This window comes from Pyrgilauda ruficollis, unplaced genomic scaffold (assembly GCF_017590135.1).
Source record: "Pyrgilauda ruficollis isolate IOZ18807 unplaced genomic scaffold, ASM1759013v1 scaffold27, whole genome shotgun sequence".
In the NCBI taxonomy this organism is placed as follows: Eukaryota; Metazoa; Chordata; class Aves; order Passeriformes; family Passeridae; genus Pyrgilauda; species Pyrgilauda ruficollis.
In genome coordinates, this window is record NW_024524044.1 from 6196518 (window position 1) to 6222209 (window position 25692).

The 25692-nt window shown below is 39.8% G+C and overlaps 1 protein-coding gene across 4 annotated transcripts in view; it reads right to left on the bottom strand.

Annotated features, from left to right (window-relative positions):
* The window catches only part of AASS (aminoadipate-semialdehyde synthase), a 28021-nt gene extending 2783 nt beyond the window's left edge, over nucleotides 1-25238 (bottom strand). The window contains exons 1-23 of one of the 4 annotated variants that reach the window (XM_041471494.1): nucleotides 24989-25238; nucleotides 23018-23238; nucleotides 21762-21938; nucleotides 21045-21129; nucleotides 20239-20306; nucleotides 19996-20142; nucleotides 18930-19008; nucleotides 18685-18812; nucleotides 18370-18518; nucleotides 17077-17199; nucleotides 16814-16925; nucleotides 16236-16295; nucleotides 16077-16144; nucleotides 12229-12350; nucleotides 9884-10013; nucleotides 8906-9016; nucleotides 7508-7616; nucleotides 6984-7124; nucleotides 4942-5109; nucleotides 2706-2801; nucleotides 967-1082; nucleotides 720-808; nucleotides 216-392 (exon numbers count right to left, since the gene is read on the bottom strand). In XM_041471494.1, coding sequence (XP_041327428.1) covers nucleotides 216-392; nucleotides 720-808; nucleotides 967-1082; nucleotides 2706-2801; nucleotides 4942-5109; nucleotides 6984-7124; nucleotides 7508-7616; nucleotides 8906-9016; nucleotides 9884-10013; nucleotides 12229-12350; nucleotides 16077-16144; nucleotides 16236-16295; nucleotides 16814-16925; nucleotides 17077-17199; nucleotides 18370-18518; nucleotides 18685-18812; nucleotides 18930-19008; nucleotides 19996-20142; nucleotides 20239-20306; nucleotides 21045-21129; nucleotides 21762-21938; nucleotides 23018-23230 — 2668 coding nt within the window. In that variant the 5' untranslated portion in view covers nucleotides 23231-23238; nucleotides 24989-25238. Of the gene's footprint in view, nucleotides 1-215; nucleotides 393-719; nucleotides 809-966; nucleotides 1083-2705; nucleotides 2802-4941; nucleotides 5110-6983; nucleotides 7125-7507; nucleotides 7617-8905; nucleotides 9017-9883; nucleotides 10014-12228; nucleotides 12351-16076; nucleotides 16145-16235; nucleotides 16296-16813; nucleotides 16926-17076; nucleotides 17200-18369; nucleotides 18519-18684; nucleotides 18813-18929; nucleotides 19009-19995; nucleotides 20143-20238; nucleotides 20307-21044; nucleotides 21130-21761; nucleotides 21939-23017; nucleotides 23360-24596; nucleotides 24928-24988 lie in introns of those variants that run through there. The other 3 variants (XM_041471493.1, XM_041471495.1, XM_041471492.1) reach the window with 3 other exon arrangements.
* Nucleotides 25239-25692: the final 454 nt, after the last annotated feature.

The following is a 25692-nucleotide window of genomic DNA, read 5'->3' on the forward strand; positions in this document are numbered from 1 at the left end:
TCTTTGAGGATTAAGCAGTAAATTAAAAGTTGTCACTGAATGTCTGAACATCCAAACATGCAGATTAAAAATTCCTATAAAGAAGAAAGGAAGTGTCTGACAAATGAAAAGAAATACACATAAATATACTTAAGAGACACTATATATTTACTTTCTACAGGCAGGAAGATAAAGAGGATTGAAATACTGTTACTGAAGTTGGAATAGCCACTTACCATCTAGAACCATTTTAGCAGCAATAGCTGCAGGGTATCCTACTGTTTTGGCCATTGCAGAATATCCTTTGTTATCCCCATAGACAACCAGATCAATGAATTTGTCTTCCAAATGGCCAGAAGGATGCCTGAGACCTATTTCACTTCTCATAACAATCATATCTCTCTCTCCAGTGCCTAAGAGAAAACCACACCAACTGTTCATTACTTGTATTTCAGTCACATCCAGATGAGGTTCCTGAATAGCCAGGCACTACACACACAGCATGTATATCAGGGAAGTGACTGAAGGCAACGACTATTAAGGAGGACAGAACACTAAGATCAAACTAAAAGTGTAACAGGAAAGAAAAGGATAAATTTGGGAAGTAGGGAACATCACAATACATTAAAAAACCTATCATGAAGGTTTATTAATGAAGGTGAGCAAACTAATCCAATTAAGGCTTATAAAAGATATTGCCGTGTTCCATTCAAACCCATGAAAAAGAATTTTTCACATACCAAAGGGCAGCTTCATCTCCATGTGCTTTGCAAGAGCCCCTACAATGGAATCTGCTGCTGGAACTGGTTCATCTCCCAATAAACCTAACCTGGCAGAAGAAATGAGGAAGACTTACATCATTGCCCATCAGCAGTTTCATCTCATTTTTTTAATTTCCAGTTGTTCAGCATACCAGTTTAACAGTGTTAACATGAACCAAAATGGCTAGAATTGCAATTATTTTTTTTTTTCATTTTTAAACTTTACCATTCCACTGCTTCCAGCTGGCTTTTGTCCTTCTCCAGTTTGCTAAATACAGCTTCTTTAAGAACATGGTGCTCAGCAGGTGACTTAATTCCAACCAGTTTGCACATGAGCTCTTTCTGTTTGAAAACAAAAAAGGTTTGTGAAGGCCTGACGTCTGTTCGCACTCCATCTCAATCAAGGTTTTGAGAACCAGCTACTCTAAGATAAGTTAAAATCCAGGACTTCAGAGAAGACAGCTTATGTGTACTGGGAAAGTGAGAAAGTTTGAGAATTTTAATCACAACAGGTGAAAATAGGGTTTATCTTTTCCTAAAAGACTTTGTACCCCAGTTCTTTGTACCCCCTCTACTGCTTTCCCCCGTCTTTTAGTCTTATCCCTTCCTCTGGCAGCAAAGAAAGAACATAGAAACTGCATAAACAAGGAACACTAGGAGAATATTAGGATGACAGAGAAGCCACCTGGAGACTGACAGAGAGAAAATTTAGAGATAGGATATCTTTCAGTTGGTCTAGAAATGGAGAATGTCCCTTTCAAAAGGAAGGAAACAGACCAATAAGATGAACAAGGCTCTGGCAATCCTGTGAGTGTTACCAAAGAGATTTCTCATGATACTGGTGCATATCTGAAGGCTGTTTTGTGTCACTTAGATGCTAATTATTGCTTGCTTCATCCACAGCAATGTGGACAATGAAAAGAATTATGAGCAAGATATGAAATAAGCAAGAACTGCAGAGTCGACAAGCTCATGTTAGCCTTTCTCTTCTACTTCCCTGACAGAGTAGATAAAGATGTAAAAACATCACTGAAAAATGTTTGCAGTGAGAATAATGAGTTTGTAGCTATTTTTACAGATTACATAACACTGTATACTTATTCATTGAGGCTAGAAGAACTGGAAATTCCAGCCATCTTTACAAAGGAAACTTGAAAATATCAACCCTAAAATTGGAAGTAGACAAAAAATTATCTCAAAATTTAAAAAAAACTTTAATAAAGAAAAAAAAAATAACAGTAATTCCCATATGGCCACCTAAAAACTCCTGGAGTTTGCTCATCTTCCTAATACTATATGTTAGTCAGAGACAAGCAAGACTGTGGTCTCTTCACCTTCTTTCTTTGTTCTGAGAATACTCAAGACATTCTTCAGCTCTTTCCACCCCATACTGAAATATGAAATACCCTGTCTACAGAGAAAAATATTGATTGTTAATGTAACAGCAGCACATTTCATGTCTTGGCTGAGATAAAGATGAAGTAAGGCACCCAAAATCAAAACAGAAAAGCTGCATAACAGAAGACCTAAAAATCTTTGTACAGAATTTCAATAGAAAAAAATATAATATACTCCTTTATGCACAATCTCTTACTTCTTGATGCCCTGAAAAATACTTTTACACTAACACTCATAAGCCAGTAACAATATGGACACTGCAAACTCAGAGCACTGAGGACTAGACTGTGACTAACACAAAACATAAGACAATTCATAAACATATGGCCATGGCTTTGTCTAGCTGAGGCCTGAAAGCCTCCAATGTCAGACCCTCCAGAATCTATCAGGGAACCTGTTCCAGGACTTATTCCATTCCCACTGAAGAAAGTTTTCCTAATTTCCAGAAAAAAAATCAAAGATTGGGATGCAATAAAAGATTCTCATTGCTAAGTACACCCAAGTCTAGCAATAAGAAAACCATCAATAAAACAGAGGAAAGAAGGCAGAGTAAGCAGAGTAACTCACCCAGGTTAGAGGTGGCGTAGTTGAACTTAGCAAAGGGTAAGGATCTGGGTTAATTAATCCTAGTTTTACAAAGCCCCCCATGGTTCTAGAGTATCCCTGAAATAAAAGAATAACACCATTAAACATATTAATCACTTGAAATGGAGGTATTTCTGCTTGGTTTGAATGTAGTGATAGACATAACCATAATTATTCCCTTGGGAAGCCAGCCACAATAACCTGATGCCAGTGAGGTTACTGCCACAGAGCAATGTCTTCCACAGCCCCTCTCCACCCTTCCCCACTTCTCAATACTTATTTTCAATGGCTTATTCTATCATCAATTCTTCCACGGCAAGCACCACTGGTTGCTGAGATCAAAGGGCTCAGCTGGCCAGCACTAGTTGAAATCCCAGCCCATCACTGCAGGGTTGTATCAGCCAGCTGGCCCATAAACAAACTACTGAATACACAGAGCACAGTGAGGAACTCTGCTCACCCAGCTTCACACCACTGGGATTGTGTGGCTGCTTTTAAAGGTAAGAATCCTGTGTGCTTATTTCTTATCTTCAGGAATATCAGACAGACAAAGCAGTAGAACGGTTTAAAAGAAACAGCAAAGGTTGCATTAGGCTGCACAATAAAAGAAGTCTCAACTGATTTCTGCTTATTTCTGTTTGTATCCCATTAACATTCCCACACAGCTGCTGAATGCCTGAGAGCACTTACATGCAAGTGACTAGAAACATAAAAAAAGCAGAATGGAGGAAATAAAGCACCCTGAAAGAAGACTAATTAAATTAGGAGTCCCTTATCTGGAGCACTAGATTATCAGCTCAGATGGCCTTAGAGTGCTATCCTTCTGTGTGACACCTCTTTTTAAACTGACTCCATTAGCCATCTAAACTTAATCTCTGAAAGGCACTTTTAGGAGATGACTGCCTCCTCAGTGAACAGACTGGCTTCTGCTCTGCAGCACAGCAGCATGTGCAAAGGGCCAACACTAACTTCTGTCCTGCTCAGCACCTGTGCTGGCGTGTCAGCACCACGCAGGTGGAGCTATGGAAACCCTTCCCACAACCCTGGCAACACCACCCAGCCCAAAGTGCTGGCCCTGCCGTGGGGTTAAGGAAACAGCACTAAGCACAGAACAGCACTCTTCAGCACACTGACATCCACTTGGCATGTCACCCTGACGCTTTGGCAGTTCCTTGTGCTAGCCCATACAAAAGTATAAAGTTTTACCAGGCACCAAATGGAATGGATATTGTCATATTAGGATTCCATTATGAGATAGACACCTCCCACATATTTTTACAATCTCTTCTGAAAAAAGAGATTGTATCTACATCGACAGAAACAGAGCTATTGCAATTTATAACCCTTTTCCCCCCATACTGGCCTTCCTTCTTCTTCCATGCCTTTATATAAGCAAGCTTCCCTCCCAGAAATACATAAAAAATCCTGCTGTGCTGCAACAGGGGAACTAAGACAAAAAGGACATACAACTTCCTCAGGCTATGGACAAATAGCAATAACTTAAACCCTAGCATAAACCTTAACAAACATAATACAACATCCATAAAAGCTTTTTCAAACCTTCAATATGGTTCTAGGTTTATTCCTTCTTAATGTATATTGATTGAAAAAAAAAAAATTAAATCTGACAGAAAACCATCAAAACATTTTGATTCTGCTTTGGACATCTAACAAATGAAAGGAAAAGGCTTGATCAGTTAGAAGGAAAACACATTTATCTCTTAATATTTTACTTAGCTGACCAAAATTATAAAGCTTCTCAAATTTAAAATTTGTAGTTACTTAATGAAAAACATTCTCATATTGATAGAAAATCATAATTTTCTGTAAGATTTTTACATTATGTTTTTCATGGGAATATAAGAAAATGGAATTACTTAATTTTTTTAAATCTTCTACTGATCTGACACCAGACACAGAGCCAGAATAAAAAGAGGAAACGGACTATGCAAGACAACTGACCAACTGTCTAAAACAAATAAAACTATTTTTCAATTTTGCAGCAAATACCTGTTAAATACACCAGGTAAAGCTACATTAAAAAAAAAAAAAAAAGATAACTGCTTTCAGTTGTCTCTCAACTGGGATAATGCGGAGCTCATAAACAGCAAGTGCAGACCTACAAAAGGCTGAGTTTTAAATACACATTTTTACTGAAATTACAACACTCATCTCTTGAGGAGAACAATAATTACTAATAATAACATCAACAACTTACTTTGTATCTTAAGGTGCCTCTCAGCAAAGTGCGAGCTGTCTGAATACCATATGGCTCAGCATATTTTGTACTGTCTCTGTTAGGAAAACCTTCAAGGTTTAATCCTGGGAAAAAATCCATTGGAGTAACAGAATCCAGTAACGCTCCTCCAGGTGGAATATTGATAATCTAAAGTTTGTGAAAGAACAGCAAATATTATTTTTGTGCAGTTGTATTTGACTTATTTTAGAACAGAAAATATTAAGTATGCTCAAAAACAGGAAAAACATATTTGGCATTCAAGTGCAAACAAAGGCCCAATCTAAACAAAGCAGTTGCCCAAGCCATTGAATCATATCTGGTGCAGGAAGAGCAGGCAATGTGTCAGCCATCAAAGGGCTAAAACAAGCCATGTTCTTCTCACACACACAGTTCATTCCTGCTGCACTTATATTAAAATGGCAGGTTCCCATTTCACTTACATTAATGTCATTTTGGAGCATGTCTCTAACTGCACCAGTGTGATGGGAGAGTCTACCCAGGAGCTCTCTGCTTTTTGGTCAAATAATTTATTATCTTGTTTAGGTTTTGTGTGGTGTTTGTTATATGCGAGAGAAAGCAGATATAAACAAAATTATGGATGTTTGCTCCTTAAAAAAAAAAAAATTAAAATAAATCAAATGATATCACATGAATATAAAACTACTGTCCATGTGTATCTTTACTTGAAGCTACAAAGCACCATGGAAGGAAAACAAAAAAAAATAAAAACAAAACTGGTGACTAGTTCTCTTACCACTCCCAACCACAGCCCTGAATCCTGTTTCCTTCAAGCAGCTAAAGCCCAGATCTGCTATGCAACATCAATAAAAACTCATTTTCTGACTTCTGAGCAAAGGGACAAGGTTTACTTATAGAAGAAATACTAAAGCAGTGAAGCCTGCAGCAATGCCAAAAGATATTGTTGTGTTTGCCAGGCAAGACAGGTGTGTGAAAGAATCCTACACAATGGTCCAAGACATAAGTATTTAGAGGCAAGGAGGAAAAATTCCAGAATTTACTGACAAGCTCATCTAGTGCTCACATGATTCATTCATAGGCATGATCTAATTTTTCCTAGCAATGGATGAACCAAATTACAAATAGAAATATTTCAACATTTTCCAAGAACCCTTTTCATCTGAAACTTATACTTCATTGCTTTTTAAATAATGATCCAATGTACAATCCCTGCATTTCTCCTTTCTTACTTCCATAAACACAGTAGAGCGCCAAAATGTCATAAAACATAAAAGATTAAGTTTTACAGGTCAAAGAGTTTTAGGTAACTAGCTAAACTTTAAGTGGTTATACAAGGCAGTCTCCTTGACAATACAGTCTCAGTAACTACTCTGAGCAAGCGACAGTGGAAATGGATAGTGCTGGAAAGCAGAAATGTGATAATGGCTTGCAATAGCTTTGCACAAATCAATTACAATGTTTACATAAAACAGAAGCAGTGACATTTGTAAGGTTAAGTCTAATGACTCCTGCACAAACAGCAAAACAGAGCTTCTATAAAATAGACCCAAAAGCATTTCACAAAACCCACTCAGTGGGTTATTGGTGCTACATATTGCACCAAAAGAGAAAGGAATCAAGAGTTCTACTATGCATTGTGCAAGTACAAAATGAAGCTGTTCGATTTATCAACACAACTAGATAGACAAGCATTCTCACCTTTGATTCACAGGACCAAAGACAGGGCAATTAAATAGCAAAAGCAACACCCAACAGGAATGGATGCTGAACCCAGAAAAATCAACTCCAATCCAGTGCTTTAGTCTTTAGAATAAATTCCTTCCTGGCAATCAGTTTCTACATAGTAAGTAAGTATTAAGCTGGCAGCAGCTAGGTATCATCATGCTTCAAACACAGGACTAAGTGATTTAGCATCTGGCTTAGGCAACTGACTGCCACTGGCTTGAAAGTAAACACAACATCTTACAAGTCCCAGTTCCTTCCTTAGCCAAATACCACAGTTTTTTGTCTGGTTTTAAATGAAATGTTTCCCATTACTTCACCTCTCCATCTTTTAAATACGTAGCAGACTGAACTGTATTCAGCAACACTCCTTGTGGACTCCAGCTGAACTTGTACCTCAGAGGATTGTCAGAGTGCTCTGGAGCTGGTAGGCCACCGCAGAAAGAAGTGTACGATATAACCTGTCAGATTTATCCACAGGAAAGAAACAGTGAAGAAAAGACTGATCAGGATGCATAGAGATCTACCCTGCAGGATCTCCATCAGTTCTTAAAATTTCTGTTATCCCCCAAATGGGCTAGATGAGAAGGATCTACAGTGGGGAGGGGAAAACTGCAGGCACTGCCTGTAAAGCAGAGGAAACCAAAAGATACACCGGGGCAGGGCCATCTTAGTTGATGGTCTCACCAAGTGAATTAGTAGCTATGAAATTCAAAGCATCAGGAAAAGTAAAATGTCCAGAGTCTGTTACACATCAGTGACATGCTCAAAACCTCCATGGTGTTAAAAGAACAACTTTACTAACATAACCTTGACAGCACTACACACTACCCGCTAGCCTTACCGTAGCACCAACTTCCTTCGCCTTGTCAATACATTCCATCGCCAACATGTGATCAAGACCAGGATCCAAGCCCATTTCACTGACAACTGTAATACCAGCAGCTTCTACACTAAAAATAACAGAAACACAGAGCCATCAGAATATCCACTATTACTGGCCTTTTATTCCAAAATCTGGAATAAAAAAAACCTGTTCAATCTGCCCAGTGAGCCTTCCCCAACACAGTAAATTCTGGGCTCTGTCTGCAGCTTGTGGGAATAAAGAAACAAAAGCAGATATTCAAACATGAAAAGTGACAACCATCTAAGAGCCTTCTAACCTTTGTTTCTCTTACTTCTCTGGACCTAGGTGCTGGTGGAAAAAAGAATTTTCTACCAGCAATTCATATCCCACAATCTCCTGGACAGTGCTATAATGCAGGAAGGTAGTAATGCAGAGAGCAGCACAAAGATAGTCCTAATTGTCCTAAAGAGCGCCTACAAGGAAGAGAGACTAAAATGCCTGCTTTCCAAAATTATGAGTATTTGGGGTTTTTTTTCCTAATAGTTGCCTACAGTCCCAAAGGAGTTCACTTATCACCACAAACCAAGGATTTATTTTATTTTCAAAATCAGTTTGTCTTTTGACAAATGAGAAGTGCCCTTTTTATATTTTTTCCTGAGAGCATGCTATATTCTGAATAAGAATGGTAGGAGAGGCCCCTAAATATCCTTCACTTTCTGCCACACTGATTCTCTACCAGTCTAGCTTTTTCTGTTTTATCTTTTGTAAAGACACAGCATGTACAGCTCTTCACTTGAATGCACTTCTGATTTTCCAGTACTGTGACTCAAAGGAGCACCTAGATGAAGTTCCATGCTCAAAACTTCCAAGCATATAGTAAATAGGACAATAGAAACATTAGTTAGAGTTGTCACCAATTTGAAAATTATACAGTGGGTGTATCCAAAAGAAGAGCATGAAGGAGGAAATTACTGTAGATACAATAAGCCAAGAATGAGTTTTTATTATGGGAAGGCAAAGGATGACAAACAAGCTTGCTGGTAGAATATGACACCACAGCTACTCAGCTTGAATATCAGCCCAGCTCAAACATCTTAACAGGTCTGAGGGAAGAGGAAAATGCACATTAACATCAAATAGGATGATGCAGGCAGAAAAATACATTCCATTATTTACAGCATTAGTCTAACCAGGTTGGGGTATGCACTCATTGCTCCACTCTGCAACATGCACCTATGAGAAAGTTACTTGATCCTCCATCACAGAAAGAGAAGCAGAAAGAATTCAGAAAGCAGTAATTCACAATAAGTGTTGCAGGTGTAACAGACTGAAAAATATTCGGGTAACGCACTAAAGAAGGTAGCAACACCAGGGAGATGCTACTTCCACACCTACCTCTCCTGAAGTTCTTTCATGGCTGGTGTTAAGTAGCTGGCTGTTACCAAGTTCACTTTGTTGTCAATACACTTCTTAGCAACAAAAGGATGTGCTGAATAAGGCAGCAAACTACAAAGGAAGGAGAATCATGCAACATCAAAATTCAACCAGTGACTTATCCTGTCACTGGAAAGACACTCAAAAGTTTTTTCAATGCCTACAAAAGAACTTAAGTAGCAGCTCAAAAAAACCAGTCATACCTGCCTTGCCCTGAGCAATTCCATACCTATGAAAGTGAAACAATACCCTATCAGGACAGCATTGTTGTATGCACTCAGAACAGGGCATCTAACAATAGGGAAGTCATTCTTGAGAGAGCATCACACTTCTCTGTGAACCACAAACCACGGACCTCTTTCCAAAGACATCTTCTAAACTAGCATGCTGGAGGTTTAGAAGATGCAAAACTGCAAAACTGTCCTTGAGAAAGCTTGCATTACAAAGATCTTGGTGGACTACTTTGTGAAAAGCACGCTCTACATGGAACGGAAGCAACATTCATGACAGCTGTGGCAAAAAAGACAAAATGGCAAGGACTATGAAGTTCCTTCCCTGTATCAATATCTGGAATGAGGTCTTTCTTAATGGGATATTCCGAAGAAATTACCAAGATGCCAGAATTTTACCTCCTCTTGTGAACAAGAAAATTTGATCCCAGGAACACATAAGGTTGTGGATGCAACTGGCCCTTCACATCAACAAGGAAATCCACCTAATTGGTGAACACTTCTGAAGAAGTCAAAACCCCTTTTAAAGTTCTGATGCCCTACTACATGAGAAGGCAGAAGCCACTTACAGCTACTTACATACACAAATATGACCCCACATCTTGGCCATTAGAAAACAAGTTTGTGAGTTGATTTAGGTCAATCAGCTAGGAGAAAGGAGCAGCATGACTTAGGGTTGAGCCTATCATGTTTTACACAGAAATCTGACCTGATCACAAGGTCGTGCTTTTTCACCAAAGAGGACAGCTTTTCCTCATGCTTAAGGACATCCATATGAACTGGAGTAACATTTCTATACTTCTTTGTCAGTTGTTCAAGTTGCTCCTTCATGACAGATACTGTTTTAAAATGAAAACAATGAACCGTTACTTACAGATGAAGCCAAGTATAAAGCACATCCATGTATAATTGTGCCATATTTCCCCAAGAGAAACAGCTGCATGCATGTTTTCCTTCACTAGCAGTTGAAGAAAAATCAGACATTTAGTAAACAAACGTGTTCAGAAAAACTTACTCGATCCGTCATACCACATGTTTAAAAAGAAGTATTTTTAAACTCTTTCAATACACTTTAACAGAATTCCTATTTACAGTCAATAACAGCTTAATAGCTTAAAGCAAAAACCAATTCACATCAATCACCATTTTTAACATGACAAAGATAGACACATTAAGGTTTAGCTTAGGTCAAGTGTGAGTAAAAGGTTCAAACTGACTACTTTTAATATTTACCTACAGCGTTAGTCCTCCCAATCCCAAATACCATATTATAACTAAATGGAATAAACCCAGTCTCTGCCTGCCTTCACTTAACTACCATTATAAAGAAAGCAGAACTGAAAGAGATTCACAATAACACCACCAGTATTTGCCACTTCTGACTGGTTTCCCATCCAGCTCACCATGCTGCCAGCACAAGCCAGAGAGAACAAAAAAGGAGTGGCCAAAGAAGACAGCACACAGGGCACAAGCTTCTGGGCAATTAAAAGGCATCAGCACTTACCATTATAAGGAAAGCAGAACTGAAAAAGAGAACGACGGTAACACAACTAGTATTTGCTACATCTGACTAATTTCCTTTCCCAGCTCACCATGCTGCCAGCACAAACCAGAGAACACAGCCAGGAAAAAGGAACGGTCAAAGAAGGCAGCAGGCAGGGCACAAGGTTATGGAGAATTAAAAGCATCTGTGCCTCTGAGTTAGGGTCTTATTCCCTTATGGCGTTTCCACAGTCAGCAAGAAATAAACATTTCCAGAAGGTGTTTCTCTATACCCTACAAATCAAATTGTGCTGAGGGAAAAGAGCTAAGCAAAATCATCTACAAATTCAAACTAAAAAAAAAAGTTGATTACATGAAGGCTTCCCAATTAAAGTTTTCATCATCTGGATTTAAAGTGGTGTAGCCTAACAGTACGAAACCAAACATGCACTTGGATGCGTGTTTTGTTTTCTGCACCTACTTGCCTGCTGTCAAAATATTAAACAAGTAATATCTTCATGTTCCTTTCCTTCTGTGCTATTTGTGTGCATGTGTGCTGTAGAAACTGCATGTTTTTAAGCTACCCAGATAAGAGGCTATGTTTGTTCAGTGCCTGGCAAAACAGATCTTCCAGTTCACCTGGTTTCCCTTCCTGCTACTGCACTGCAGGGAGTGGATGCAGCCTCTGTAGTTACAAGGGGATGGGCACTGCCCGTTGCTGTAATCCTTCCCTCTCCACCACCTCAGGCAGTGCTCATAACAACGGTGCAGCTTTCCTAGATTTCCCCTCTTCCTCCTAGTAAATCTTTTCCCAGGGGTTAAAAGTACTATGGTTATCACCATGAAGGGTAGAAAAAGCAGCCAAGAGCCAAGTATGAAAGTAGCATGATGAAAAAAAAAATCAATGCAACAACAATCAACAGCAATAAAACTGTAAGTTCTAAGGGAAACCACTTCCCAGCAAAGTATCTTTCAGGCAGTAAGGCAATAGAGCCTGAGTTTTAAATATGAAGTCCCAGAATCAGGGTAACGTCATCATTAAGGGTACAGAAAAGCATTATTGAGATGCCCAGCCTGAAATATGCTACAGATAAAACCAAAACAGAGGAATAAACAAGTTGGCATTTGGTGCTCATGGGAAAGCCAGGGTCTGAAGTTTTACCATCAAGACACTTGTTATAAGAAAAGCAGTTACTTAACTCATACAGATGTCTATAAAAACATTTTCATATTCTTGTTGTGTGAGGCTGAAAACACAGCCAAAGACCAAAAAAGTGACTGACTATCTACAAAACCAATTCTGAGCCCAAAGCGGGTTACAAGGAAAAATACTTCCAATTTCCCTACAGGTTACACATGCAAACAGTTAACTTTTAACATGGCTGTCATTTTCAAATCAATTATTTAAATTCAAAATGCTCACAAAGCTAAAAAATCCTTTTCTGCTGTGTATAAGAACAAACATTTCCTTTATCTCTTCTCAGAACCACATCCATTTATTATTTATGAGAAGGGTTCTGCCACATGTTTCAGCAAGACAAAATACTGTAATGAAAACAAATTCTTACATACCAACTGTGATGTCAATGTTGGAATCTCTAGTGAGATATTCAAGCACGGGACCAGAAACATAGCCAGATCCAAGCAATAAAACCCTCTTCTCATCACCCATCTTCAGTGACTGAGCCTGTTCCCTAGAAGGCGTTACAGGCAAAATTAAAATTACACAGAAGGAAACTGTAAGCTGCCAAGGTTAACAGAAGAAGTATGTTTTAGTGAGTCTACAAACCAAGAGCTCTATTCAGACCAAGAGTCAAGTTCCTAGCTACCCTATCCAGGACTATCTAGTACTGCTTCCATTCTTCTGCTGCATAACTTTTAGTTCCTTTCCTCTAACATAAACATGATCAAATCCCTCAGAATTCCCACTTCTTCTCAATTTCTTCTAGCTGTTCATCAAAACTTTCCTCAGTTGTATTTTTCCCAATGGCCAAATTACTGTAACCTGACAGTTCAAGGGCCACCAATGTCATGTTGGGTTGTCAGAAAGGGATTCCAGGCCCTGCCTTGCTCCCTTTACATCACAGTAACTGTTAAAGGACACTAAATCATTCTGGTGAAAGAGTGTTTTGTGTAAATCATACTAGGTTCATATTAGTCCATCACAGCAACATGGTAGTCAATAAAAGTCAAATAAAAGTTAATGGCAAACCAAGAAATCATCATTGCAGACAAGGACTCAGATTTGAAAACCATCACAGTGTTTCAACCTAACTACTACTACTCTCGTAGATAAATTTAAGTAAATCTCCTGTTGACTTTCAATATAAGATGTATTCACATCAGATTTTGCATTTCTTTCTGTCAACCAGAATAATGCACTCAGCAGTTGTTTAAATATGGTCTCAGAAATCCATAAATCATAGCAGGAATACACATTTTGATTGTTTATAATTAGTTTTCCTTTTAGCTTAAATTTGCATTCAGTTGTAAAATCAGGATTGTGAAACTAATGTATGACTACATAGATAAAAAATTATTTGGCAAAAGCAAAAATTCTTAAAGCACTTCTTATTTTTGAAGAAAGCTGTCCACAGCCCTACTGTTTAATCTAATTAATGGAGACTGAGGTTTGGCTTTTCTTATCCCACACCCTGAAAATAAATTTCAACAAATAAATAGGTAGGACTTTCAAATATACAGTCTCATGGGAATCTTCATAAGCATATAAGCAAGAGCCTCCGTTTTCCCCTTTGTCCACTAAGAGTTTATACCAGCATTGCAGATTATGCCTCAGAAAGAATCCTGACCTTTAGCTGAAGTCCACTCTGCTGAAACCTGCTGACTTTAGAAGAAGACCAACCATATGTCTACTAAATAATATTTGGTTCAGATGTCTTTGAGGCTTCTCATGGCAGCCAAAAGTCAGTATTTTGGTTGTGTTTTTTCATTTTTTTCATTTCAAAAATGGCCATAACAATGATAGATGATGTAGAAGTCTGCCAGAGCAACACCTAAAAGCAAGACAAACCAGAGCACCATTGCCCAACCTAAAGCATGGCAGGAAGTATCTGACTACATTTAGGGGCACTAGGCCTCAAATAATGCCATTGAAAAACTGTTGTGAGTGAAGAGATTTAAATCAATACCAAATACATCTATACCATATGTCTGAAGCACATTCCAGCTTACTGTATCAGTACTGTAAAGCTTGAATTACTCTCCAAAATTTCAGATGTTCCATCCTCCTTTCCTCCTATTTCAGAGCCTTTTTGCCTTTTTAAAAAGTCATTCTTTTCAGATAATTAAATCTGAATGGTATGTACCAATGTATCAACTCTCTAAGCTAAATTATTACTATAGATTACTGTAAATTTTGACCTTCATAAGAGTTTTACAGATTTGATTTTTTTAAATGTTAAAACATTATTTAATACATTCACAGAAATTCTCCTAAGCCCATGATATCCTTTTATATTGCAAACCCAAGGATTTTCCTCCTCTTCCTCCTATCAGAACATCTTCCACAACTGTACTCTTATGGGCAGTGAAAGAGAAGAATTCCTCTCCATGCTTTAGGGAACAGAAGTGGTAGGTAGCTTGGACTGTTTATGAAGGAGAAATTCTTATATGAAAGCAAGCTGGATTTTGCAATACAACTTGTCATATTTAGTAAAAATTTTCCAGTGTGTAGATGAAGTCCCACTCGAATCAAATACAGCATGTTTACTCTAGGACAGGCAAAAACATGAGCTGCCAGATGGCCCATCAAGCATGAAAACAGAATCTACACAGCTCCAGATTATGCCTACTTTCTATAAATGAGTTTTAATAATTCAGTTACAAATAACATCTACATTCTTAATGTGATGTACCTTTACAGCTGTGGGTGAGAAACCAGTAGGACTTAAGAAGCAAGTAAGGGGACAAAGATGTAGATGATTTTGTTTGGTAAATCTAGTAGTACCCAAGACAGTTCAGCTCATACAGTCTGGCTGTCCCATGTCTGAAATGTTCACAGACTTGAAGGAGTATTAGCAATTAGTCTAAATAGAACCCTCAGAAACTGGATGTAGTAAGTAAAAAGCATAATGCTTTTCTAGAGTGGAAACAAGCCACATAATTCCTATAGGGCCTGAACAAGAGCACATCTCTAAACCATCACACCCTAAGCAGTAAAACCCTTCTTTCATTTGCATCACCTCTGAAGTTTGCAAAATAAAGGAGGGTATTTTTAGCAGGTCCCGCTTTTCTGACAGCTAAATGAACACCACTGAACAAATGAACATCACATGCAGCACACAAATCTGCAGAAATATCAAAAATCTACCCAAAAATAACCACCCTTGGAAATGAAGTCTCCATGGTAGCTCACAAAAGACCATGCAAGTGATTATGGAGGAAGCTAAAAAAAATATCAGATCCTTTCACTGTGTGAGGAATAAAAAAAATTATTATTGAGACAGCCTCTTGAAGGGGTCTAGCAAAGAGCACAGAACAAAAATCACTATGAGCTGAAGCCTCTAAGAGGCAAATAGCACGTTACTTAGTGTGAAAAATTCACCTATAGTTCATAATGCACAAGTTCATAACCAGAAGTCCCAAAGAAAATTGGAGTGGTTTGAGATGCAGAAGTCAACACACTTTTTAGTGCATAGTGCATGTAGTGCTTATGGTCAGAACAATTTAAATTTTTGTAAGATGTACAGTGTAGCTGTCACTGACCATGAACATGAACCCACTTACTGTGAAATTAACATTTTTCGTATGTAAACTATAGATACTTGTTAATAGGAAGGGGGCAAGGGGAATGGAAGGGTTGTACAGGTTATTTATACTTTTGTTAGCTTAATTCACTCTAGGCTACCACTGGCACATAACTGCTGTGACAGGGTGGGGATGAAGTGGTAGCTGAAGTTGTAGGTGCATGAATATAACAAAAAGTCTGAGAGTCTCAGAGTCTCCTCAACACATCCAGTCACAGAACAATGCTACACAGCACAGCACTTGAGCCATACAAGAAGTAACTAGATTCAAGGAATATTCAAGAGCCTTTTGCTTTCAGGCATTCCTTTCAAATGACTGTGTTTTACATCCTTTTGAAAAGGGCAAGGAGTAACAGAGAAAATCTAGCATGTGGCTGTTCTCTGCCTCTGGTAAAACAGTTTTCATAATGCAAGACAGAGAAAAATGACCACTTTCTCAACTTCAATATAAGTTACTAACAACACGTGTTAATGATTTAGGCAATGTGCATGAAGAAATAAGGAGATCATCAACCTAGAAGACATTTAGACACAGTGCAGTATAGATGCACTCCACCAAGACACAAGAATAAAGGAATGTAAACGGGGAGACAGAATGCAGCCAGGATGGCTTTTTAAATCCTGAATCAAATAAACTTTAAGAGCATACATTACCTGCTCTCTCTCAGTTTCTGGATATATTGATACTTAGGTGTCAGTGAGCCATTAGATGCAATCACTGCCTGGAAACATATGAAAGATTTTGAGGGCTTTATGTGTCTGTATATTTCAAAGTAAGGGAAGACAAGAAGGGTGCAAAATTGCAAAACTTACATCTCGAACAACAGGCGAATAATTCTGTTTTTCAAGAGGTTCTGAGCCTTCTGATACCAGCTGTGGAGATAAATTATTTCAAATCAGGTCATTTTATTACCAAATATTCTCAAAGTAAAACATTAAGATTTTGAGCAACATTTAAATGCATGCAACAATACAAATATCTGGTATATTTGAAATACTTCTGGCTGCAATCAGCGTCACTTGATCACTTTTAGGAAAATACAGAAATTCAAACAGCAGTCTGACTGTAAGGGATTGCTGAGAAATCAGATGTTTACATCTGGTGTAGGGTCCAGAAGCAATGAACTACCTGCCAGAGCCTGTGCTCTGCCTACAGAAAGTGTTCTTGACAAATCCCTGAGACATCCAGGTCACTCATGTCTCATTCACATGTTTCCTTTTCAAAGGATTGCCTCAAGACTTCAAAAGTTTTTTTCTTTTTTTTGAAGTACAAAGTCAGTTATGTTTTACAGCAGATTCCTTTTGAATGTATACAGGAGACCAGAAAAGCAACAAACAAGCAGACCAAATTCTGAGCCTTTTACCTTCTTGTCAGACACACAAACTCTTACCATCTCTTCAATATAAGGGAAAAGCATATCCCCAAAGTACTCTGTTGCTTCTATAGGAAGCTGAGCTGGCAGATTGTCAATGGAACACATCAGAATCCCCGAGCCTTCAACACTGAAAGAGAGAAAACAGCTCTTCTAAACTACCTCTTAGTACCTGAAAGGTACCACCTTTCAGAAGTGTTATAAATGCATGATTTCCTTCAATATAATGTTTCTCTCTACAAGTTACAATGGAAAACAGTACAAAGTAAGGGCTCTCCCACCTGTCGTGAGTAATATGCTGGTCAGCATCATACATACAAAATGGGTTGTCAATTGTTGTACACTCAGTCATAAATTCTATAGATCCTCCAGTATCTGCTGAAATGTCACATATGGCCAGAAGTCTAAAGCAATTAAAATAAAAAGACAGTGGAATAGAGCATTATACAAATTACTAAGAAATACAGGTATAAATGGTAACAAGTGAACAGAAAATAAAAGAAATGTGAAAAGATCTATGCAACTTGTAGCCTTCTTCATCTCAACCAGTTTAGAAGTCAACAAAACACAAAAAATTGTATCCAGAAATATAATGGATATTTGGCCCTATTGTAGTCATCAAGTTTGTATTCCTATCAACATCCAATTTCATGGAAAGACTGGCAGAATCCATTCACCCATGATGTCTTCTCTCTATGCCATGTGCTGCCAACACCTCCCATTCATTTTCCATCTAACAATTTCCTCAAGTCGTGCCTGTGCAGTCCTGCATTAAACTAACTTCCCATCCTAAAGGGAAGCCAAAAGAAGCAGCTGCCTCCTACCAGCTCACAGACAGCAGGTGCAGGTGGAGCATTCATTAGCCTAATGTACAGCCTCTGGCTCCACTGAAGGTTAGCTCTTCAACTCTTTTATTTGTCGTGTGAGAAAGAAAGGTGTCAAGAACTGGCAGAGAAGAGACAAAGACCCGACTCCTCACTAGGATGTATTTTCGTGTCCTCCCCAATCAATGACAGGGCTATTAGAGAAAGGGTAGCTCCCATCCCCACTGAAAGGAGACTAACCCTCGATTTGCACCCCACATTCTATCCTTAATACTGTTCAGGGCTGTGAAGTATTTCCACTACCTGCTGCAGAAATAAGAGGTGCTAAGGAAGGGTTATTGAACTTGTACATGCCAAATGACAGGATAGGCAGAACTTTCCCTAAAACTCTGCTCAGACATAGAAACTCCTACCAATACTTGGTGCAGCAGGTACATTCCCTGCTCCCCGTATCTCACTTTTGTTTGTATTGGATTCTGTATGAAAATCAGTGGCAGAACTACCTCTGCAGAAAGACACATGATACCTGTTAATCATTTTTACTGTGATGTTTTCAAAAACTCCAAACTGTGAAAATAAGATTGCAAAGCACAAAAGAACGAGAGCAAAATCAATGAGGCACTTTAAAACATGCTACAGGAACAATGTAAAATAAACAGAATAATTTACTATGCACTATGGTGAAACTGCCTAACATTACAAGTTAATCATTGTGCTGCAAAATTGTTACAAGTGAAATGAGTGTCTTACCTGTGTGGTAATTCAGGACAGCCATCCATTGCACCAGTAGTAGATTTAACTGGCACAAGCAGCTTCTGAGTGTCCTGCCGACTGAGCAAGCGAGGACTGTTTTGTTCCCAGTATATGCCATTAATTAAACAAGTTGTGTAGGGTGCAACCTGCAAAGAAAGTTATAGATGCCTGATTTTTTCACCTATACTTCAAGAAGCTGAAAGCACCTGGTCTAGTATTTTAATGCTCTCTCAAATGACGAATATGCAAAAGCATAGTAAGTACAAACACTCTGTGGAAAACCTTTCATAAAAGAACAGAAGAGATTCTCACATCAACGTGAAAGCGAGAAATGTAATTTTCTGGATGTTTATCATAGTCTACTGGATCATATAGTCCATCATGTTTCCTCACGAGATGATGGTGACGACTCAACACTGTTCCATAGACTTTCCTGAGGTCTGAAGTTCAAAAACAAAAACAAAAACAAACAAAAAAAAATACACAAAAAAAAAATTAGCTCTTATGCTTGGACAATAAGGGTTTCAGTGTTTTTTATCCCTATTGTCACGGCATACCTCCAGATCTGGAAACTTCCTTTAACTCATGTGGCTCCACAAACTCACATGGGAGAGCACTGAACATTTCTTGAGCACCCTGAAATCATGAAGTAGGATTTAGAATAAGTAGACCATAAATGTAACGTAACACTGCAAACTTGGTGTTTGAAAACAAATATGAAATGCCACATACAATTTGACAGCCCTGCCAGAGAACAGCTCCAGAGATGCACACATTGTTTCACACATACTCCTGCTTATGCAAAACTAAGCAGCTTGGGCGTTATGTGCAAGGAATTTACATCATTCCCCACTACTGCAGAATGCCTAAACCACAACCCAATGCCTGGTTCACAGTTCTAATGGCTGAGCTGGGAGGCCTCAGCTCAGCCACAAGAGGGTTTTGCTGCCACTCTGAGCAGTTTCTCTTTAGGAAAGATCCCTGAAGCCACTCCTCATCAAGCAGGCTGTTCTAAAGGCCAGGAACTACAAAATGACTTCCCCAATGAGCTGTGATCACAACCAGAAGACTTTCAGACACACCATCCTTTTGGCTAGAAAGAACACATTTATGCAGGCAGTGACTTCACCTTATAGCTGGAGCCTTGTTAACAAATCTTTGTGGCCAAAACCAGGGGTATGTCTCTTCCCTATGTCACAGAAAATAGCCCTGAAGTCAAGCACTTATAAGCCAAGTCAATGATATCCAGACATAAAAACTCGGCAGGTGTTGGAAAAAATAATTCTTTTCCCCATAGTTTAATGGAGTGATTAATTTACCTTGTGAGCACAGAGTCAACAGTGGGGAGAGAGGGAGAAAGAAAACATGCAGTTTGGAAAGGAGAGAGAAGCAGTAAGATTTAATCCATGTTCGTTGATAAGAAGTTAGCATGTCAGCCTGGTTAGGCATGACCTCATATTAAACATTTTAGTTTGCGTTAGTTAAAAATTGTAACTGGCAAAGGAAAATGTGAAGTCCAAGCAAACAAAATGAACCCATCAACCCATTTCAGCTGATACAGATCAAATGCCAAGAATTTCTATTAACAATTATACAGCATTTCATCTTGAAGACAATTCTTACCTTCGAAACATTACCAGTGCCCGTAAACACAAATGTTAAGGGCCCCACTGACTTTGGCATCAGTCCCAGTGAAATTTCATACCCGGCATCCCGTACTGCCTGCACAGCCTGACTGCTATTCCTGTAGTTATGTGCCATCCCAATGTGCTGAAATCAAAGGCACAGACCAATCAAGATATTCTTCATATGCAGATACCAAAATGTTATTTAGCTAAAGAAAAATACATACACACATACTCTTACCATAAAGGGAGTGTGATGACCCAGAGCTAAAAATCTCAAACCCAATCCATGCAGAATGTTGATCATTCCTGTTATTAAAAAAAAAAAAATAGAAAATTCGACCATCAGTCTTAATTACAAATATGCACAGTTAGAAACTGCAGAGACTGACTGAAGACTCCAATCATCCCAGATATTTTCCCTATGTTTTTACATTAATACTTTACTGCTAAAGAAAGTCTACATAAAACCAGAAAAGGAAAAATTTAATAGCAATCCGTGGCCTTAAACTTGCTCTTGGCACATTATGCATTTAGGCACCATTTAATATTCAGATATCCTTTTATGAGGTGTATCCACAGCACCGGATTCCAAAGAAGGAAATAAAAGAGTCTCCTGAAGAAACAGTGTTAAGGTTCAGTAGAAAGAAATGAGAACCATGCCACACAAGAATCAGATTAAATGCATAACAGTGACAAACAGATGGTGTTCAAGCTCTCGAGACTGACAGCAGCCTTTTTTTTATCAAAAGCCTAATCAGTTGATCTCTTGATTTTTAGTCTGCTCCAGATAGTTCAATGGACAAACAGGACTTCAAGACAAGAGCATAAAATATTAGATTTGTCAGGAACCCACAGGAATCTATTTGACATGTCGTCTCATGAAAGTGGGAGGCACAAACCAGAATGGAAAAAGGCTGTTAAAAGCAAGAATTCAAAATGCAGTTAAAAACACATCGCAAGCCTCAACTTTCAGGAAGGACAGACAACCAGAAGTATTACAGGAAGTCACTCGTTGCAAGCCTGCCTTTACTTTATACACTATACCTGCTACACCAGCCCACTTTCCAAAGGCCACAACTCGCATTCCTTTATGATCAACCATTTTTTCATAGTCAAACAGTCGAATTTCCTGAAAATACACAGCAAACTGAGTATTAAAATTTTCAGTGAATGCAGTCTGTGGCACATTGCTCTCCCAGGAACTACCTTTTCACATGCCTTTGTCATTCTTCATTGATAGAGCCTGATGGGTTTATATATCATAACAAGATTAAAGTATAAAAATAAAAACATAACAGTTGCACTGAATTCTTGCTTGAAAGAATGTCTGCACTGGCCATGCCCTCTTTGCACAGAGCTCCCCAATGTTCCAGTCCAGCTGCTGCAGGCCCATTCACATCCTCTGCCAAGAGGCAGCTCATTTCAGGGTCAGCTGGCTGCCTTCCTCTGAAATGGCCAATATGCACTCCAGCTTAGGACCTTTCCAACTCTTTGTGCTCAGAGAGAAAGAGCCTCCCTTGAGCACACCATGCTCAGAACTTATCTGCCTCATGCACATGATGACAGTAACACTGCAAACACAAGATCCTCTGAGCAAGGAATACTCAGTTTCAGGAAAGGATACTGAAAACTACCCTCGTCAGCCATTTACAAGTACGTGTGCTGGAAGTAACCATACTAGGCAGCAAGCTCTTGATCACACTTAAGTTCAGTTTCCATCCCATGCTAACTGACAATGATCTTCAATATGACATCATTTACCTGTCTTAAAATCTCATCCAAAAGGGGCATGTTTGCCTCTTGGGCTTTAATAGTGTGAGAAAAGAAGGCATAGTTCTTTTTAGGGATTAATTTGTCCTCTGGAGGTCTCTTCACACCTATTATCAGTGAAGCCTCAGAAATATCTTCTTGAATAATGGCACCTGCTTTGACGTACTCCTATGAAAGAGAAAAATCAAAGAAAATTTTTCTGTGCTTTTTCTTATTCAGATCTCAGCATATTAGCAGCTAGAACAGAGGGAAAATATATAATTCTACCAAGCAGAAACAAGTTACTGCATGTGATACATTCACAAAATTCTTTGATAAAGAGGTATCAAGTAACAAATTGAATTACCATGCTATTGTCCTATTATATGAGGCCAAGTTATAATTATGTGCTAGTAAAGTGCTTCATCTTACATTTACAGACTACAAAAAGGATATTTTACTAAATTTGAAGTATCCTGCAGTATTGCAATAATGAACACTTTGTAAGATATTCAAATACTTGGAAATAAATTTAGAGAAATATGAAAAATTCAAAAATATGAAAACTGATGACATGAGATTTTATAAAATTGTATAAGCTCAAGTCCAAGCTGAAGAGTGATTTCTAAGGAAATGTGATAGCATGATCTGCACTTTGATGAAAAAAGCACTGTGTTTTAATTAAAAGGTGGTATGTGCAAGTAATGACTAATTCCCTACTTTTGTTTCAGTTTTCATCTGTTTTCTCAGTTCTTACAGCAGAATATTAATGCTGCTACAAAAACTGTAAAAGTTCTCTGTCTTGAAGCTCACAGCATTAAAAAAAAACTCTCTCCTCATTTCACATGAGGAATGGGATTGAAGCAAGAGTGGAATTTGCCAGATTCATCTTTCCTGTTCTTTTAAAAAATACAGGGTTTTTTAGAGCCCTTGCCTTCTCACAAACAGAAGACAAAAAAACCAATGTTAAAGAAATTCCCAAGCTTCTACTTCAAGAGAACCTAGAATTTCTAGGGAGAGTGATGACAGGACATGAAATTAATAAGAACAACTCCAAAAACCCACCATGGTGCCAATATTACATTAAAAGGCTAAACAAACAACTCCTTTTCCTTTCCACTATCACGACTCCTCATTTAGCACAAAATTTACACATTTCTGGGGGTTTTATATGTTTCCCCATGAATGGCCTTTGAATATTCTTTTTCCTGTACTATGGTTAACAACTGCACGATGATTTTGCCTGTGTCTCTCAAATGGGACCTTACCTTTTCATGGATGGCTCTCCGGTTTGACGGCTGCACCAAGACCTTGTATCCCATCTTTGTCAACTCCTTAACATGCTTTGGTGCTAGAGGTGCTCTTCTTTCCCACGCATTGACATCTTCCCTCCTGATGGCCAGCACAGACTTACGATGATGCCAGCACTTAGCGTGGTGGAACACGCACCTACCGTTCGTGTGACTAAAGGCTCGGAGCATGGTAAAGCCTGATGGCAGCAAAGACAAAGTAATAAAACAATACAGGTACATACACAATTCAGACACTGTTTGTGCAAAAGTTCGGGTCTCCTTTAGCATCTGCTGTAAAACATAAACCAAACACTTCATACTCAAGTTACACCCGACTGCTGTGAGACATGAATTCAATTTCATTGAATTTTGTTACATCTTGGTCTGATGAGGTGACAGTTTGTCTCCTGTGATTTTTCTCCTTAGAGACAAATTTTCAATTTTAGTAATTGTTTTGATTATTGTAAAGGAAGGCTTTTAATGTGTTCTATGCAGCTAGTGTTTAACTACAGGGCTTAAAAAGAATTCTGGAAACTTGCATCAAGAACAGTCAGAACTCACAAACACACAGAAAGAAAGCAGAACACAGGCTGTATGGCAGGCAGTTGATTAAAAGAGAAAGCCCACCACTAAGTATATAACTAATGCTTCACAGGCCAAAAATGGAAGATAAGGTCAAGACCTTAACTACTGAGTAGCAGTGAGCACATGTCTGACCAGGAACAATAGGTTTTTGTCCTAATATGAATTTTCTGCAAAATGGAAAAGCTTCACTAGAATAGATTCCCACTGCAGAGGAAAACCCCTTTATCTTCTGTCTCTTCCTCTTTACTCCCAGTGAAGCCTACATGCCACTGCTTATTTCTGCAGGGACACTGCCAGGTCCAGCATCAAGTATCCAGGAGCCTAAGGTCTTCAGATACTTACGTGATTAAAACATGTGAATCTCAGAGACAGGCTTCAAAAATGTGAACTTTGTTTCCAACACAATTTTAACAGATAATACATGAATCTCTGTATCTGAATAATTTGGAAAATCCTGTTTGTCCTCATGCCTTAAACTTGTAAAATCTCTATATACTAAAGACTTCAGAGGTGCTGTTTAACTCCAGAGGGACTAGCACACGAAGGATGGCATGAAGGGAAGCACACAGTCATCTACAACAGCTCCAAGTGTGGTCTTCCTACCATGGCTACATTTGTCCACCAGCAAAGATTGTACTGAAGTTGGAGGTATTTGGGCACTTATCCTCGGCATGCTAGAAGGGTTCTCAAGGCACATAATGATCCCTCTCAAAAAACAGGAAGCCTTGTCACACCAAGTCACTATCTCTAACACTATCTATGCACACTAAAACACAACAATGAGAGCACTTTGTACTAAAACACTGCACCTCATACCCAAGCCTGCAGTGAAGCAAATTTCCCTCACACAGAGGACTTGCACAAGGAGAGAAGCGACGCCTTCCAGAGGGAGTGCACTGGGATCGTGGGTGTCCGGCTAGGGAGCAAACAGTCGGGTGACCTCTGGCAGGCCAGAAGTTCGTCTGCATACCTCCCTGTGTGTGCTCAGGCTCAGCCACAGCGGTATCCACATCCCGTTGTAAAAGTGAAACTAACCTCAGCATTCCAAGCCTGCGGAGCCCTCCCCGGCCCCAGCACGCCGAGTGACCGCGGGGCCGAGCCGCGCCGCTCCCTGCGGCCCGTGCTGGGAGCGGCTCACACCCCCGCGAGCATCCCTGGGGCTGGGACAGTGCCCAGCAGCACAGCGAGGGGCCTCCCGCCGGCAGGGGCGACGGGCGGAGGGGAGAAAATCCCTGGAGAGCGGCGGGGAAAGGCAGAGGGGCGGCGGCGGGCAGGGGCAGAAGCGGTGAGGGCGGGCGGCAGGGCGGAGGGCGGCGGGCAGCGCTCGCTGACGCCCGGAGCGCCGGGCAGCGCCGAACCTACCTCGGGCAGGGGCAGCGGCGGGCACGGCCTGCGGCCCCCGTCCCTCCTCCGGCCGACGTCCGGCGGCGCCGCCGCCCCGCGCCGCAGCCAACCGCGAGGCGGGCGCGGGATACACCTCCCGCGGGATACACCTCCCGCGCCGCCAATGGCCGGCAACCGCGCCCCCGCGCCGCCGGCCGCGAGGAAATGCGCTGCTTATGGCAGCTGGGCAGGAAACATCCCGGCAAGCCAGCGGAGGAGGCACTCGCCTGAACCTAATGCTGACCGCCGAGGAGAGGACTTTCTTTGTCAAGAGCTGTCAGCTGTGAATATTCCTCGGGAGTTTTACCAAGCCACGAGCCTTTCCAGTGGAGATGTTACAGAGATAACATACGTGTCCCTATGTTGTCTCCGATGTTGCATGTTCTGCTTGGGCCACGAGCCGGCTGCTTAGAGCACTCTACTAGAAAGTTGAGGGCTGTTTTCGCAGTGTAATTTGAAACGCTGACTTGAAAACATGTGTTGAAAGCATAAGCACGAGCAAACGGCTTTCCAGGGCGAGCTCCTTCAGCTTTTTACATTGGAAGATACTTTCTGTATATGACTCCTTGTAACTGAAGGGTCTCATATCTGAGGCATCCCTGAATGCCCTAACTACTGTGATGGTGGTTAAAATATTTTTTTAAAGTTCCTGCTGTCTTTTGTGAGGCCCGAGACATGGTCTA